The sequence below is a fragment of the Amphiprion ocellaris genome, chromosome 20 (genome assembly GCF_022539595.1).
Source record: "Amphiprion ocellaris isolate individual 3 ecotype Okinawa chromosome 20, ASM2253959v1, whole genome shotgun sequence".
Lineage (NCBI taxonomy): Eukaryota > Metazoa > Chordata > Actinopteri > Pomacentridae > Amphiprion > Amphiprion ocellaris.
This window is the reverse complement of record NC_072785.1, coordinates 20,058,205-20,074,315: the sequence shown is the minus strand read 5'-3', so window position 1 is coordinate 20,074,315 and position 16,111 is coordinate 20,058,205. Positions and strand designations below refer to the sequence as shown.

General features: G+C 39.5%; 3 protein-coding genes across 4 annotated transcripts; 2 read left to right on the top strand and 1 right to left on the bottom strand.

Annotated features, from left to right (window-relative positions):
* The first annotated feature begins 521 nt into the window (after positions 1-521).
* On the top strand, positions 522-5,512 carry LOC111578469 (probable histone deacetylase 1-B). 2 transcript variants are annotated; one of them, XM_023285300.3, is made up of 14 exons: positions 522-676; positions 1,385-1,497; positions 1,581-1,698; positions 1,808-1,882; positions 2,017-2,155; positions 2,341-2,482; positions 2,559-2,651; positions 2,747-2,855; positions 2,981-3,121; positions 3,763-3,871; positions 4,033-4,163; positions 4,279-4,431; positions 4,570-4,621; positions 4,711-5,512. In XM_023285300.3, the coding sequence occupies exons 1-14, from the start codon at positions 625-627 to the stop codon at positions 4,736-4,738; spliced, it is 1,455 nt and encodes a 484-aa protein (XP_023141068.1). In that variant the 5' UTR covers positions 522-624; the 3' UTR covers positions 4,739-5,512. The 2 variants fall into 2 exon arrangements, with proteins under 2 accessions (XP_023141068.1, XP_023141067.1); XM_023285299.3 differs by having other exon boundaries at positions 4,279-4,449.
* tmem54a (transmembrane protein 54a) lies at positions 5,455-10,918 on the bottom strand. The gene is made up of 6 exons (XM_023285301.3): positions 10,759-10,918; positions 8,702-8,898; positions 8,379-8,438; positions 7,937-8,134; positions 7,703-7,843; positions 5,455-6,079 (listed from the first exon to the last, which is right to left on the bottom strand). The coding sequence occupies exons 1-6, from the start codon at positions 10,769-10,771 to the stop codon at positions 5,942-5,944; spliced, it is 747 nt and encodes a 248-aa protein (XP_023141069.1). The 5' UTR covers positions 10,772-10,918; the 3' UTR covers positions 5,455-5,941.
* Positions 10,919-12,947: 2,029 nt separating this feature from the next.
* zpcx (zona pellucida protein C) lies at positions 12,948-15,796 on the top strand. The gene is made up of 9 exons (XM_023285298.3): positions 12,948-13,413; positions 13,492-13,604; positions 13,676-13,752; positions 13,829-14,000; positions 14,084-14,189; positions 14,278-14,363; positions 14,437-14,522; positions 14,597-15,533; positions 15,641-15,796. Exons 1-9 carry the CDS (start codon positions 12,994-12,996, stop codon positions 15,660-15,662), a joined length of 2,019 nt encoding a protein of 672 aa, XP_023141066.2. The 5' UTR covers positions 12,948-12,993; the 3' UTR covers positions 15,663-15,796.
* The last annotated feature ends 315 nt before the right edge of the window (positions 15,797-16,111 follow it).

Genomic DNA, 16,111 nt, shown 5'->3' with positions numbered 1-16,111 from the left:
CCCCTACGACCCTAATGAGAATTAAGCGGTGTATAGATAATGGATGGATGGATGAGCAATTACTTGTGGAATACATTCAGTCACTTAGTTCTTCATGATGCTTTTTAAATTAGAGCCAGCGCCTAGTGGCGTTCAGTGGTATTGCATGTTAAGGCATTTTGCGTTGGCTTTCTATTTGAAAATGCATTTTATGAAAAGAATTACTGTCATGGAAAAAAGCGCATAAATATTTAAGTTTGATACACAGAAATTATTTTTAGGAGTGTAATCGATGACCACGGAAGGACTTTAATATTACATTTGAATGCAGTGCCTTTTCTTTAAATTGAGTTTTTAAATTGTGAATTATCTTTAATTAAGACCTCTAAATACCATCACCACAGAGTAGGTAGTAAATCTGAAAAATCGTGAATACAACAGATTTTCAGTGTAAACACAAACACACAGTACACATAATAAAACTACAATAGAACATAGTGTCTCTCTGTCGCCCCCTGTCGACAGCCGGTATCATTACCTCCATAGTCGGTCCGCGATACAAACTCTCCGCCTCTTGTCGCTGTTGTCTCCTGCCGTGTGTGTGTGCGCGCGCGTGTGGAGAAAGCCAGCCAAAAAGGACTAAAAATGGCGCTTACTTCCCAAGGAACAAAGAAAAAAGTTTGCTACTACTATGACGGTGAGTAGTAACGCTCCTGCACCCCGCACAGCGGACGCACCGGTGCATGAAATCCGCCACTGTGCACCAACAAAAGGTTACAGTTTGTTTCACCTCTTGCTAACCTGGCACGTTAGCTAACGCTGCTAGCTTGAGTCGCAGGCGGCTCTCATCATCTCAGCCTGGCACAATGTCGACGGATCCACACACAGAGTTAATGCCTAATAATGTGCGTCCGGTTTCCTTAAATGCGTAGCTTGCCGGTAAATTACTGTTTGAAGCCATTTTAACCAGACGTTAGTACTTTAACTAGGTTAGTTAACGTTACTAGCTAGCGAGCTAACAATGGGGATATGAGTTCTTTATTGTGGCCGCAATTAGTTAACGTCAACACGGAGCTAACAGTGAAGTAGCCCACCGTGCTGCCTTCAAATGTCGGTTGTTAGGTGAGAAATCGACATTAATTGACGTGTATCGAAGTGCTGCTACTGTACCTAGGTAGTTAGTTTGAATTATTTTCAGTATTTTGAATGAGACAAGAGCGAGAAGTCCCTACCAGACGTGCATGATAGTATTAATGAATTCCTCCACTACCTTTCCAGTGCATTATTGTCTTCTGCGCAGAAGAGTAATCCATGTTTACTTAAGTTTTGCACTGCTTTGTTGACATTGTGAGGGTAAAAGAAACTAATAATTCTGTGTTTCGTTTTGTCTTTATCCTCTTCACAGGTGATGTTGGAAATTATTACTATGGACAGGGGCATCCCATGAAGCCCCACCGGATCCGCATGACACACAACCTGTTGCTCAACTATGGCCTCTACAGAAAGATGGAGATATATGTATGTAAAATTACAGATTGCTTAGTCAAATAGCCAGACTTAAGGAGAATTTGCTGCGACCTAATTTGTCCTCTGTGTTTCAGCGTCCACACAAAGCTAGTGGAGAGGAGATGACCAAGTATCACAGTGATGATTACATCAAATTCCTGCGTTCAATCCGACCAGACAACATGTCGGAGTACAGCAAGCAAATGCAGAGATGTAAGTGTGATCACAGACATCAGTTTTGTTGCTCAAGTTAATCAGCTCGACTATAATATGACAAGAGCAACAGTGAAACTCTGGTTAATTTTGTTCTGCTGCTTTGCAGTTAATGTGGGAGAGGACTGCCCAGTGTTTGATGGTTTGTTTGAGTTCTGCCAGCTCTCAGCAGGGGGCTCTGTTGGTAAGTTGTTTTTATTTAAATATTTCTCATACAGACATGCTGCGTTGGCCTGTAATCATCCCATCATTGCCCCAGTAGTCTGTTAAGTTCAGTAGAAGCAGACGACTAATTCTTGCCTCCTCACTGTGCTCCAGCTGGTGCTGTGAAGTTGAACAAACAGCAGACAGACATTGCCATCAACTGGGCTGGAGGCCTGCATCACGCCAAGAAGTCAGAAGCCTCTGGGTTTTGCTACGTCAACGACATTGTACTGGCTATTCTGGAGCTATTGAAGTGAGTGCAAAGCCCTTCTCAGTAGCTCAGTTTTGTTTTGACTGAGTTGATGAATGCCGACATGGATGACAGTGGATTGAGTTTGTCTCTCAAGAAATGATGAATATATAGTTTTGATATATTTAAAGACCACGAGTCTGTGGCTGAAACATAGCTGGACTGTAAGATTTTTCCCCTTTTTACAGATACCACCAGAGAGTTCTGTACATAGATATTGACATCCATCATGGAGACGGTGTTGAAGAAGCCTTTTACACCACAGACCGAGTCATGACTGTGTCCTTCCACAAATACGGAGAGTACTTCCCTGGTACTGGGGACCTTAGGGTATGTCTTAAATAAATGAAAATTGATATTTTAAAGCAGTAGTACAATGAGTTGACCCCTGTCTTGTTCTCTGTAGGACATTGGTGCTGGGAAGGGTAAATATTACGCTGTGAATTACCCACTGAGGGATGGGATTGACGATGAGTCATATGAGGCCATATTCAAACCTGTGAGTAAATAATACTGTTGTGCTTTAATAGTTCAGACCTCGTTTGCTGTACAGAAGTATTCTTGAGAGCTGATGATGTTTGTTTTTTTGTGTAGATCATGGCCAAGGTAATGGAGATGTACCAGCCCAGTGCAGTGGTTCTTCAGTGTGGAGCTGATTCTCTGTCAGGAGACAGACTTGGCTGCTTTAACCTCACCATTAAAGGTAAGATAACTGAACATTTCTGTCCTCATGAAGCAGATTGGTTTGAAAGTGTCTGAAATTACATTTACCTGAGAAGCCAAAGACTTTGCTCTCGGTTTTTAATTATTTTTCCACACTACGTTTAGGCCATGCCAAGTGTGTGGAGTACATGAAGAGCTTCAACCTGCCGCTACTAATGCTGGGTGGAGGAGGCTATACTATCCGTAATGTGGCACGCTGCTGGACTTATGAGACTGCCGTAGCCCTCGATAGCTCCATCCCTAATGGTGTGTATTTATGCCCTGGTTTGACTGAATAATTTGTCTGATTTTCATTTGAAATGGTGAGATGGGAAAACTTTCTGTTTTGTACTATATATATGTCTGTGTGTGTGTGTGTGTGTGTGTGTGTGTGTGTGTGTGTGTGTGTGTGTGTGTGTATATGTGTGTGTGTATATATATATACAATCTCAATACTAAATATCAGAGATATTATAGTTTAAACAAATGATTTTTCAATTGATACAAATAGATGACATTTTTGATAATCCATTAGAGAGCTCACTAAATGTAATGATTAGCTTACACCGCTAGTTTTTTTATCATGTAAGTTCAATATCTTTAAATTTTTTATCATCATGCAACATAGCAACATCAGATATTTTGGCTGTGCTAGCTTGTAAAAGTTTTTCCCACTTGACAATTTATGCACCAACGGTAAATTAAGCAGTACAAAAACTAACATTACATAGATTATTTGAATTTGACATTTGAGTTTGTCAATCAGAAACTGTAATTGTAATATAAAAGTGTCATAGTAGTTGAAAAACCTAACCTGACTTTAAGCATATGAAGCAGCAGCTTAAAAAAATTGAAGCAATTTCAATAATAATGTGTACCGAGCTTTAAAATTCCTCTCCACTCCACAGAGCTCCCGTACAACGACTACTTCGAGTACTTTGGACCAGACTTCAAGCTGCACATCAGCCCCTCCAACATGACCAATCAGAACACCAATGACTACCTGGAGAAGATCAAGTGAGTCTATTAAATTGAACTAATTAGTCTGAATATGTGTTATGAAATGCCAAGTTGCATCACCTGAGTCCTGATTCATTAGTTTGGGAAGCTTGTACGTCTTGCTTGTAATTTTGTCTTTGTTAGCGGTTTGTATATTAAACCTACATTCTGTCCTGTAGGCAGCGCTTGTTTGAGAACCTGCGTATGTTGCCTCACGCCCCCGGTGTTCAGATGCAGGCCATTCCAGAGGATGCCGTGCAGGAAGACAGTGGAGATGAGGAGGAGGATGATCCCAACAAACGCATATCAAGTAAGAACTTCTGACACAGTCACAGTTTACTTCCACCCTGATCATATATCAGATGTCTTGCCGTTCATGCTGGAAAACAGTGCATTAATTAACTCCGTCATCTGGCAACATTCAGTCCGTGCTCACGACAAGAGGATAGCGTGTGAGGAGGAGTTCTCTGACTCAGAGGATGAAGGTGAAGGTGGCCGCAGAAACGCAGCCAGCTTCAAGAAAGCCAAGCGAGCCAAAACCGAAGGAGAGAAAGAGGGAGAAGAAAAGGAGAAGAAAGGTGAGGAGGAATCAAAAGGTATCTTTTTTTTTTTTTTAATTCTCATACTTTGCAAAATATTTTGTCAGATTTTAAGTCTTAAAAAACAAACTGTATGTCACTGCGATGGCTATGAATGTATTTTTTTCTGCGTTACAGAAGTAAAAGAAGAAGAGAAGGTGCCAGAGGAGGAGAAAATGGACACGTCCAAGTGAGAAAACACTGCACACACATATATTGACCTTGTTCAGGAAGCGGCTAGTTGGCAGCATTAATGATTTCCTTCTCTGGGTCTTTTAGGCCAAAAGAGGAATCCAAGACACCCTGAAGTCCTCTGCATGGACAGACCAGCACGAATCTTAAAGAAAGATATTTTGGATACATCATCTTTCCAAGCTGCTGAAGTGGAGCTCAGTGAAGGACTGTACATGTGAAATGAGATCTCATTCCCTCCAAATGGGATGGGGATCCAAACATTTTAGGGTTTGCGTTTTTCTAGGACACCTCTTCAACCTTGCAGTTTATGGACTAAAGTCAAACTGAGTGTTTTTGAGTATTGGTTTTGTATGCGTTCTCTTCTCTTTTTTGTCCCGACTCTTTTTATGCTACGAGACTTGCTTTTTCCTTGTGAACCACTGTAAAAATGGCTTAGCACATCTGCTTTTATATATCTGATGGATTTAATTTATTTAAATCATAGATATTTTGGCTACTTTGTTTTATGTCTTTCAGTCCCACTTTTGTCCTGTGCCTTTGAATATGTAGTTGAAGCATGTTGGTACACTAGATCCTTTTCTGTAATATATTTGTGGTCTTGCCTGCCAAGGTCAGTGAGAGGGTTTCAATTTTGAATAGCTTTTTCATGGCACAGTGTAAGCAAATTACACTTATATTTTAGGTATAATTTAGCATGTATCCTTTACAGACACATGAACGTATTTTGCTAATTTGTGAGACTAGTCCTGTCAAATGATGCCTGATGGGCTTAGATTCCCTTGAAATTTGGACTTGAATGTCCAATGGGAGGCAAGACAAATGTCAAAATTCATTGTTGTATATATTTGTATTCTGAAAACATCAGTAAAAGTGTTCCACAAAAGCACTTCCAAATATCATTGAAATCGGACAGATCGCAGCGTTTTGAACTCAATGAAAAGTTGTAACTATGTTCAATTAAGTATTTAAAAAAAGTAAAATCATACAGTTTCATGTCTGATGGAATGAGGGAAATAACTTGAAATAACTTTCAAACTCAAGATACAAGAGGCAGCTCTGTAGTTTCAAGACATCAATACAAAGAAAATCCGAAAATTTCAAACCAAACCAACATATTTGTCAGATACAAATAAAAAATCCCACATTTTGACAGGGAAATAAAAGGTCTTTGCTTCTGCTAGCTCAAGTCCAACAAATGCCTTCTTTGGACATTTAAGGTGTAACAGACACATACTAACACACACTCAAAGATGACATTGCATTTTATCCAGTTGAGCCCAGCACTTTGGAACCGATCTAATTAGACTTAGCCGCTTCACAGCCATTCACTCTGCTCCACTGCGGTGTTGCCGTCCAGCAGGTCGTCCTGCTCTACAGGCTCAGCTTCAGCATCGGTCTCTGGATCTCGTGCTGGAAGTGATGTCGGGGTTTCAACGCTTCTCTTGATACGCACCTGAAACATTACATTAAGTGGACTTTCATTAAAGAGCAGTTAACCCAAGATGACACATTTGTTACCTGACTGATTCAACCAGCTAAGTACATTCATATATTTCTCTTGGATGTTGTCTTACATAGATTTAATAGTATGAAGCACTAACAAGATTTTACTGTGAAGCACCAAATGTCTCTACTTTTGCTTTTTTGAAAAGAGAAAACTACAAAAATAGAATTATATAGTATTGGTTTGCAGTTACCAGATGTCAACCCAACTGAACACCTATGGAAGATTTTGGACCGATGTGTTCGATAATGCTGTCCCTCCTTTATCAAAATACTAAATAATGGGATATATCTGGGAAGAATAGTGTTCATCCGTGAAGTAGAGTTCCAGACACTTGCAGAATCGATGCTAAGGAGCACTGGAGCTGTTCTGTAATTCATGGTGGCTCAACACTTAAAATGATCACCTATCTGTATTAGAACATGACACAAAAAGGGCACCAAGAGAAAACAACATGGCACCACTGTTTTTCTTTTCATAGATAACCTGCCAAAACATGTCTGGCTCATATTATTCTACTACACGACCCTGCAAGACTTGTGACCACAAACGAATGTTAAAAAGTTAAGCAGTGAGTGACTTCTTGTATCATGGGCTGCAAGTTGTCAGACCTCACAACACATACAAGATGTTCACAATACAGTTTGAGCTGAATTTGAATATATTGGAAAATACATTGTGTTAGCATGTTTTAGGTTGAAATGTTCAAACATTCTTTTAATTAAGATCATAGCAGGTTGGAAACGGTTTGTGGCAGTAATATACATCAGTTAGGAAAACATTTTGATGAGCTTCTCAATCTGCAAAGTTACAGAAAATAAACTTAGCATCAATAATGTGGCTTTTTCCAGTTTGCTGCTTTGATTTCACTTCCAAGATGAAACTGTGTGATGGTAGACTGAGACAGTCACAGTTACCACACAGCCCTGCTCAAGTTTGTCTCGTCAGCAAGTCTATGCCACTGACTTCCATTTGTCTGCATTAAAATCAATGTCTCATTGCTATTTATAGACATAATGAAATCAAGTCTGTTCACTTTTGAAACTTTGGCTTGATATTAGGATTTTTTTCATGGCTGCCATATCCTACATTCTGTGATAGTTGGTGTGATGCCGTAAACAAACTGAAGTGTTACCTTATAGTTACCAGTTTTTCAGTGCAGTGTTATTCGAGTCATTTTAAGACATTCCTACGCAACCTCAAATATCACTGCATGACATTCTGAGTAACAACATCAGCGTCAGGCAGCATAAGTGCTAATTATTGCTGTCAAAGCACACGTTTCACTTGTAGGTTAGTCAAGATTACAGCAGCCTATGGCATTTCTGTTTTTTGTAAGGATTTTTCTGAAATATAGAGTCTGTCTTTTTTCATTTAATTATCACTGACTTAGTTACATTTTCCATTTGAATGCTCTGAAATTGTTCACTATAATGTGGCAGATTAAAGGCAACACAGCATATGAATCAGTACTGTTGCACACTACAAACAAAGACACTACTTGTGAGAAATAACACCGGCCAAACTAAGGCTAACACTGTCTAAAGAGTCACTGATCTGACAGCTGCTCACCCTCTTAGCCCGGATCGGCCTCCTCCGAACGCATGGACAGAGGTAGAGGAATGAAGTGCTGGCAGCAAAGCAGCGGAAGGAAAACACTGTTTCCACAATAGACATCAAGATGAGCGGCACCCACAGAATGATTGTTGTCCCCTGAGTGAAAATAAAGACATATAACTGATCACTGAACACATTTCACATCAATATCAAAACAGGCTGAAGGATGAATGTTTATATCCATCTTACATAGATGCGGGTGGGGTCAAAGGGGCACTCGTATGTGACGCTGCTGGAAGAGCCAACATCACTGTCTGAAAACTTGCAGTGCGTAAGCAGGCCCCATCCTTTATTTAATATGGCTTTCACCATGGACACTGACAATCCTAAAGTGGAGGCAACTGCTAGGAGACCAGAAAAGAAGCTGAAGACCAACAGGACCCACTGCTGCAAGGACATGACACAAGAATGTTAGGAAATGAAAGCTGTTTTTCTCTCAAGAACAGATAAGATGTAAGAGGGAATAAGGAATGTGGGGCAGGAATCACAGGGTAGTCTGCATTCCATATTTCACAAATGTGTAATTTCAGTCAAAAACAAATGGCAAGTTCTGACAGGCTCCAGCAAATAACAGGTGAGTGCTTAATGGAACAGCGAGAAGCTGTGCCAAAGAGAGGGGAGCAGTATTTACCAGGATCCTGATTTTCTTGTTTTTTGAGAGGACGATGGCCGTTATTCCACTAATAATTCCCTGAAAGGACAAAATAACACTTCAACACGAGAGACAGATCATCCATCATGGATACATGATACAACATTCCAACTAAAAATGGTACAGTTTAAGGATTTACATACACTGACACAATTTACACACTATACTATCATCACATTGTGGATTTCCATCAGCACACTTGTAAATATGTATATTATTTCTACTTCTTTGTATAGTGAATATCTTTTTAGATATTATCCACTTACACTGAAAGTTCTTTTTTCATGCTTCCTACCACTTACCACCAGGCCTGCCACAATGGCAATGACATTGGAGATGGCGTACACCATAGTCCGGGCCTGAGCGTGCACATTGATGTGTCTGAGCACAGCACCGTGCACCAGTGCTCCGAGAAGAAAGTTGACGTGGCCCACCAGTACCAGTCCCAGCCCCATTTTCATCAAGGCTTTGTTGTCCTTGAGGCTGGCACAACATACTCCTAGAAGAGGTAGAACCGTGTTATTTGACCTCATAAACTTACAGTGGCTTTGAGCATCGTGACATCTGCAAGAATCTAAAAGATAAACAACCAAGTCGTCATTATATTGTGTGTTCAATAATCCATACTGTCAGACTGGTGTTTAAATAATCCCAAATTGGAGTATGTAAATATGAGCTATGTGCACACCATTATGTATTGCTGACAGAAGCTAATATACAGCATCAGCATGCACACTATTTTAACAAATGTGGTCTAAAATATAGAACAGGCTGAGAGTGCAGAGCCCTGAGAACTGGTGTGAATTCACTGCAGTCTATTGTGGTTTCAGCAAAATGAAAAGGAAGCGGGACAGTGGTTAAAACACTGCGTCAGTACTTGAGAACAAGTCAGATACCGCAATGATGCCTGCAGAGATGGCTGAAAAGCTCGTCCACAGCATGCAGCAAAACGCCGCTGCAGCTATGGTGACAATTCTGGTCTGTGCGGGATTGTGTTGCACTATTTTGTTCCTCCCTCTGGGGAAAAGTGAAGCACCTATGGAGGCCTTGTAAGCCAATCTTTAACCAAATAACACAAAGCTTGGGGTGGGGTGTTCAAACACTTCCCCCTCCCTCATTTACCTCGCCTGATGGTCAGGTAGAGACTGATCTCTGCTGCTCGACTGTCATTCATTCTACTGGTGGCTGCTGTTGTGGGTCATAATATTGTGAGTCTCATGTTTGTTGCTATTCCAGTACACAGTATTACAGAGTGTCACTGTAGTGTACAAACCCTAACAAAAACCCTAGGATAATATTCATAGTATTTACATATATATGTTATTTAATGTAGTGATAATATCACCATGTTTGCTCACATGGAATCTATGGATTTGCTGATTTTTGGGGAGAAAAAAAACCTTAATTTCTAAACTAGTCAGGTAATTTGGTGGGTACCCTTTAACCATTTATCGTAAGTTCTTCAACTCCTATATATTATTCAGTTTAATTTTGTTAGAATTTTTCATCTATTATATATTTAAAAACAATGTATGTGTGTTTTTGTGTTATCTATCTATCTATCTATCTATCTATCTATCTATCTATCTATCTATCTATCTATCTATCTAAGTTAGGCTAGCATTACATATAACACTGAAGGGTTTAAGCCTTATTATTTAACTTTGTTAAAACTGTCTAATAAATAATATTCTAGGCTATTAACCCTAATATTTAAATTAGTTAAATTTGCATTATATCTAACATTGAAGTAAAGCTCAGATTTTGAAATTAGTGAAGTTATTTTGCTTTTTATATATAACATTGTTGGGTCTTAACCTTTTATTAATCCTGTTTCTCTATTGTAAGGCATTTGGCTCATCATCTGTTGTTTGAAATGTGCTATACTACTACTTTAATTTGAGTAAAAATATCATTATACCTCAATATTCAGTTTGATTTTGTGCTCTTATAACTTTGGGATCTTTTTTTCCATTCTGCTAGGTGATGTCATATAATTTAACTTCTTTAGGGCCACGGTAATGACAGGACTTTCAGTACAGTCCCCATATGTGTGTATCTGTGAGCTATTTGCATCTCAAAATCAACAGCTACCCCCAGACTTCTCTTTTACCCGAATAAATCTCAAGAAAAGTCCACTCGATATTAAATTTTACTGACTCAGGTACTCAGATAAGTCTCCAATGATATAAAGTAGGAAAAAAAACACAGGAACAATAAGCTATAATAAGCGAAATGCGCCAAAAATCTCCTTGTCTTCTTCATTCCGTTTGCAACTGCTCTGACCACGCCTAAAAGTTCAGCACAGAACAGCCATGCTGACTGTGAGTTCAGGGAAAACATATAAAAGTTCACTCACCTAAATTCACCATGATGCCTTCTATGTCCCCTCAGATCATATTACTGCTATATAAATATTAAAGTCATTCTTGTCAGATTTTTGGCACCGTTCTGCTTCTGGCTCGTCGTCCTTCCTCACCTGCTGACAGACAGGAGCTACCTGAGTAGAGGCTCCGCCCCCAACAGCGCCGCCCCTGCGGCAAGAGGAGGAACAGCAGCTGTTGATCGTGCAGCTTTATTCACACCAGCTACTCCAATGAGGATTCAGAGTTCAGGGTATGTCAACAAGAAGTTCTTTATCAAATGTTCCTCCACCATTGATGTTTTAATGAAAAACCTTAAGATTTACGTGTTTTCAATGGCTTTTGGCTGCTCTTAATAGTCCTATTTCATATTTATTTTTATTTTAGAAATTTATCTTACAAGTTGCTATACTCTTTTGGCTGTTTTACTATTTTGTAATATTCTATATTGCTTTACAAATAGATTTTAAGAGTTTAATATTGTCTTGATGCTTTCATGTAATTCATTGATGCCGGTCTGATAACACGAGCAGCACTTTGGTCTACTAGGGTTGTTTTTAAACAGGCTATAAATCAATAAATCTGATTTGATTTGAATTAATAGAAATTTAAACGGAAAACAAAATCATGAAGGAAAATTTCAAGTCATACAGGAGTCTTATTGTTCCACATTTTGAGGGTGTAATGTTTTAATTGTCTGATAACTGATGTTTCACCGCCAAGCAGGAAGAGTTTATTACTTTACCGCTGGCAATTATTGATTAAAACTTATGATAAATGCTGCTGCAGGACTCATAACTGATATCAAAAAGGAAACCATTACACCTGCACACCCTGCACTGGCTGCCTTTTAAATACAATATTGATTATAAGGTTTTCTTTTTGTTTACAAGGTTATGCATGGGTTGGCAGAAGGGTATTTTAGAACTTCTCTGTCTCTACTCTACCTCCAGACCTGTTATATCCTCAAACCTGCTGTAAACTGTTCCAGATTGAGGCTGGTGGGTAAAGGAGATCCTGCATTCATTAGAAAAGCCTTCCTCTCTCAGTCGAATGTTCTTCCTCCATTGACACGTCATTGAAAATCCCAAAACTCAAATGTTTCATTAGCTTTTAGTCTCTCCAAGCTGTCTTAATATTTTAGTGTTTTATATTAACTTTATTAAAGAATTTGATCTTAAAAGTTGTTATCCAGTTTTTAGTATTTTAAATTTGTTCTTATTTTTCACAAATGTTAGTCTTTATCTGTTGTCTGTCTTACTTTTTGCACATATATTTGTTGTTGCTTGTCTTATACTATATACAGCAACTCAGATTGTTTTAAAATGTGCTGTAGGAATAGTCTTGTTTTGTTATACTTTTGACTTTGAATTCTTCTATTGCTTAACAAGAATATGAACCAGTGTATGAATACTTTTTGTGGTAAGTCAAGAGAGTTAGACTCCTAATCACAGACAGAGAAGCTATTTTGATGATTTACTTATGTATGTCAGCCTCACATGGCTCTCTTCCTCTTAGTTATACGTCTATAGATTCCTTAACACTTCAGCTAGTGCACACATGCTTTTAATGATAATCCAAGTTACACCCAGTAATCAAAATGACTGATTTGAATATAATGAATTATATTAAAAGTAACTGTTTTTTTGTAATTATACACTTTACCCTCTCCATACATGCTCATCTGTTAGTTATTTATGCCCTCTGCCTTTCTTTCAGTTATTTTCCTATTATCTTATTTTCTAAATGTACTGATTTGATCTATTCATTTTTCTGTAGCTCTTTTAGAGTGTAAGATTAAAAATAACTTTTCAAAAGGAACGCACTATTTATACACAAAGTTTCCTTCCTAAAGATGTTTTTTAACGATCCCATAAGAAAGCCACACCAAAAGTAATGCTAACTTTGGCACAAATAGGCAATACAATTCAGACTCTTCATCATCAACAATGCACATTTTCTTCAAGTTACTAATGCTGTTCATGCTGCAGCTCGACAAAATAAAATACACAATTTTCTTCGTATCTTTAAATCACAAAATGATTTCAAATACTTGAATAAAAGACAAAATACTACTAGCTGCACTGGTTTCACAATCTGGATGCAGAACAGCTGTCTGTCAGCCTCATCAGCTTGATTGCCAACACATGCCACGCTTACCGCGAAGCTTCTTATTGACACACTTGTGGCAGGAGAGTAATCAGAGTTGTTGGTCCTGTGTGAGGCTCACAATGGGGACAATACTTATATGTATCTGCATGCTTCTTGGACATTTTATTTCTGCTCAGCCTGCAATAAAATTTCAGGATGCCACAATTTCCCAGGATTTTTCAGGATTTTTTGACAATTTCATGCATTTTCCATTTGACAGAAATTTTGACATCCCTCCCTATGACCCCTTCTTCAGCTCCTGGCGGACCTGGACCCCTGACTTTAGCATGCTCACTGGATTCCTTCCCTTCATGAAGGCTCCTAGAGTACAGGTGTTTTGTGATGAATCACAGCTAACTGTGCTGGTTGACAAGAGAACCAACGGTTTCAAATTGACTGGAGAGGAAATACAGTTGGGTGATCGCTGCTATAGCAACAGAGACCTGCCACACCAGTTTGTCTTCACTTACGATTTTGATCAGTGTGGAACTACGCAGGTGGTGAGTGCACCAAACTCTTCCCTGGTTATATTTCCACATATTTTTAAAAGATTTTTCTGACACTATGCTGCCTCACAGATGCAGAATGGCTTTGAGGTGTTCAGCAACTCTCTGCACTTGAATTTAAGGAAAACATTTCCTTCCTGGTGGCAAGTTCCGTCCACAATCTACGTCTCGTGCATCCCAACAAGGTGTGTTCATTCATTAAAATGACATCTACAGCCTCATCACAAATCATACTATAAGTCTCGTGTTGTTTCAGATCATATTATAATCCAAATTCCTTGGTTTCAACGTCCCGTGTGAATGAGAAGAGCTTTCATATGAAGGCCATGACTTGTGAGTGAAGCCACAATTCAACGAGATGCTGTTTGGCTGGATTATTTTCATGTGACACTGATGTTTTTTCCTGCAGCGTCCTGGACCAGCACAGCAGACTCAAATATCTACAAAAGAGGTCAGGTTGTCAACCTCCAGGTTTCTGCCGAAATGAGGCCAGATGAGAAGCTCTTCATCCAGTCCTGCTATGTCTCTGCATCCCCTGAGCCCCAAACAAGACCCAGGCATGCAGTCATAATGAACAAAGGGTGAGCGATCAGTCAGGTATTCATCTTCACTATTTTCTTGTGTTTAATTTCCAGTCGCCTGAAATATCGTCGCTCTCTGCCAGGTGCACATCCCCTTTAGGGTCTCCCCATGCTGTTGTCCAATTCGTGGCCTCCAACAAAGCAGGCGTAGTTAACTTTGTTCTGAACACATCCTATCTTATTTCTGAGGTGAGTTTTTATAAACTGGTTTCACTGACACATTTCTGGCTTCTGCTGCTCAACACTGAGACTTTGTGAAATCTCTTCTCTTCTGAAGCTGTACATCCACTGCAGTGTGCTCCTCTCAGACCAGGGCATCACCTCTGGCTCTAAATCCTGCAACTACAATGCGATCCAATCGAGGTATTTGCCCACACATAACTGCACATGTGTTTTTAAATATAAAGCCTGCGTAATACTGAGACTTTAATTTCAGATGGGAAGAACTAAGTGGTGATGTAGCGGTGTGCGATTGCTGTAAATCCAAGTGTAAAGGCTTGTCAGTCAACAACCTTCCTAATGGTAAAAAAAAAAAAGATTCAACAAAAAAGCACCCTCTAATCTTTAACAGTGACTCACTGAGTTTGTCCTTTCAGGTGCAAAGGCTATAGTCAGCTCTGGTCCTGTAGTCATTGTGGACAGAGACAGGAGTTCTGCACCTCCAGTCTCTGAACCACAAGAAACCTCCAGCAACCCTGCTTCCATCACCATGCGGTCCAGTGTTCCTGATCTTACTGAAGACGTGATCGTTGCTGGTAGTTCTGTATCTAGAAGCCTCCCACAGGGTGTAGTGGTTGTGAGTCAGGACCCAGCTTCCAGGCTGACGCTGTGGCTGCCTGAAGAGCTACAGGATAATGAATATGAAACTGGCTCTCAAAGTTTGACAGTTGAGTTGCATCCGAGTGCCGACATACTGGATGATGATCCTAAGCTGCAGCCTTCAACCACAGATCAAAAGTCTAATCTGAAACCGTCCACAAACGAGATTGAAAGTGAAAATTCAAATGAAGCTTCTGTGTCAGGCCTGAACTTGCTTACAATGGTTGAGGGATGGTCAATTCCTCCACAGCTAGACAAGACAGTCAGCTCAGAGGAGTTCAGAAGGAAAAAAAGACTCGAAACATCTGGGAAGTTTGGAACAAAAGCAGCACAAATGGACTTGTCTCTGCCAGCTGAGATTAATGTAAATTACCTTGTGTTGGTTGAAAAGCCGAATCCAGCAGAAGCAGAAAACGCAGCTATCGCAGAGGAATCTCAAAGGAAAAGATGGTTTCCAGCTGAAACTGTTGTAAATTATCTTGACCATATGAGAGATGAGCTGGCTGAAATGCAGCTGGATGCAGACGTGATGACAGAACAGGGAACAAATGATGACCAGCCAATAATTCGCTCAAAACTTGAGTTCTCCAAAGGTTCGGACGGGTCGCAGTCGCTCAGTTATGAGGAAGAAGTGGTGAAGCAACAAGAGGAGCCCAAGAGAAAACAGAAGCGTGGACTAAAGGGGATGCGCTCAACTTTCCTGCAATTGTTGAGGTATACAATGTTTTTTTTTTTTTTTTTTTTTTACCCCTCGTTGTTTCCAGTAAATGTCAGAATATTTCATGCTTGTGAACTAATTTCATTTCTAATTCTCTTATCAGGAGGATGGACAAAGCAGAGTAACTGCAGCTTTAGGAGATAATTTCATGATACTTTAATTTAATAAAGTTTCTCAATTATCCAGCTGTTGGTTTATTTTAACATTTGAATAAGATTCACAAGTTTTCCCATGAAATAAAGGAAGTCATGTCAACCAATAGGGTCACCCTCTTTATTTAAAAAGAAAAAAAATCTTTCTGCATTTCATATGACAGCTTTTAGAATATTTTCATATTTGTCTAAGGGGAAGTTCTGTGTCTCTGAACAACTACGCATCTTCATTTTCTTCTGCTAGGTGTATCACGGGGTCAGCTTTGGAGCCAATTTCCTTTTCTTCATCCATGTTTCCACATGTGCACAGTGTTCATAAACATCCGCTCATTATCGATACACCGCTTCATCCTCACCAGTCTATCACAGGGCTACGTATAGAGACAAACAATCACACTTACATTCACACCTACCTACCTGAG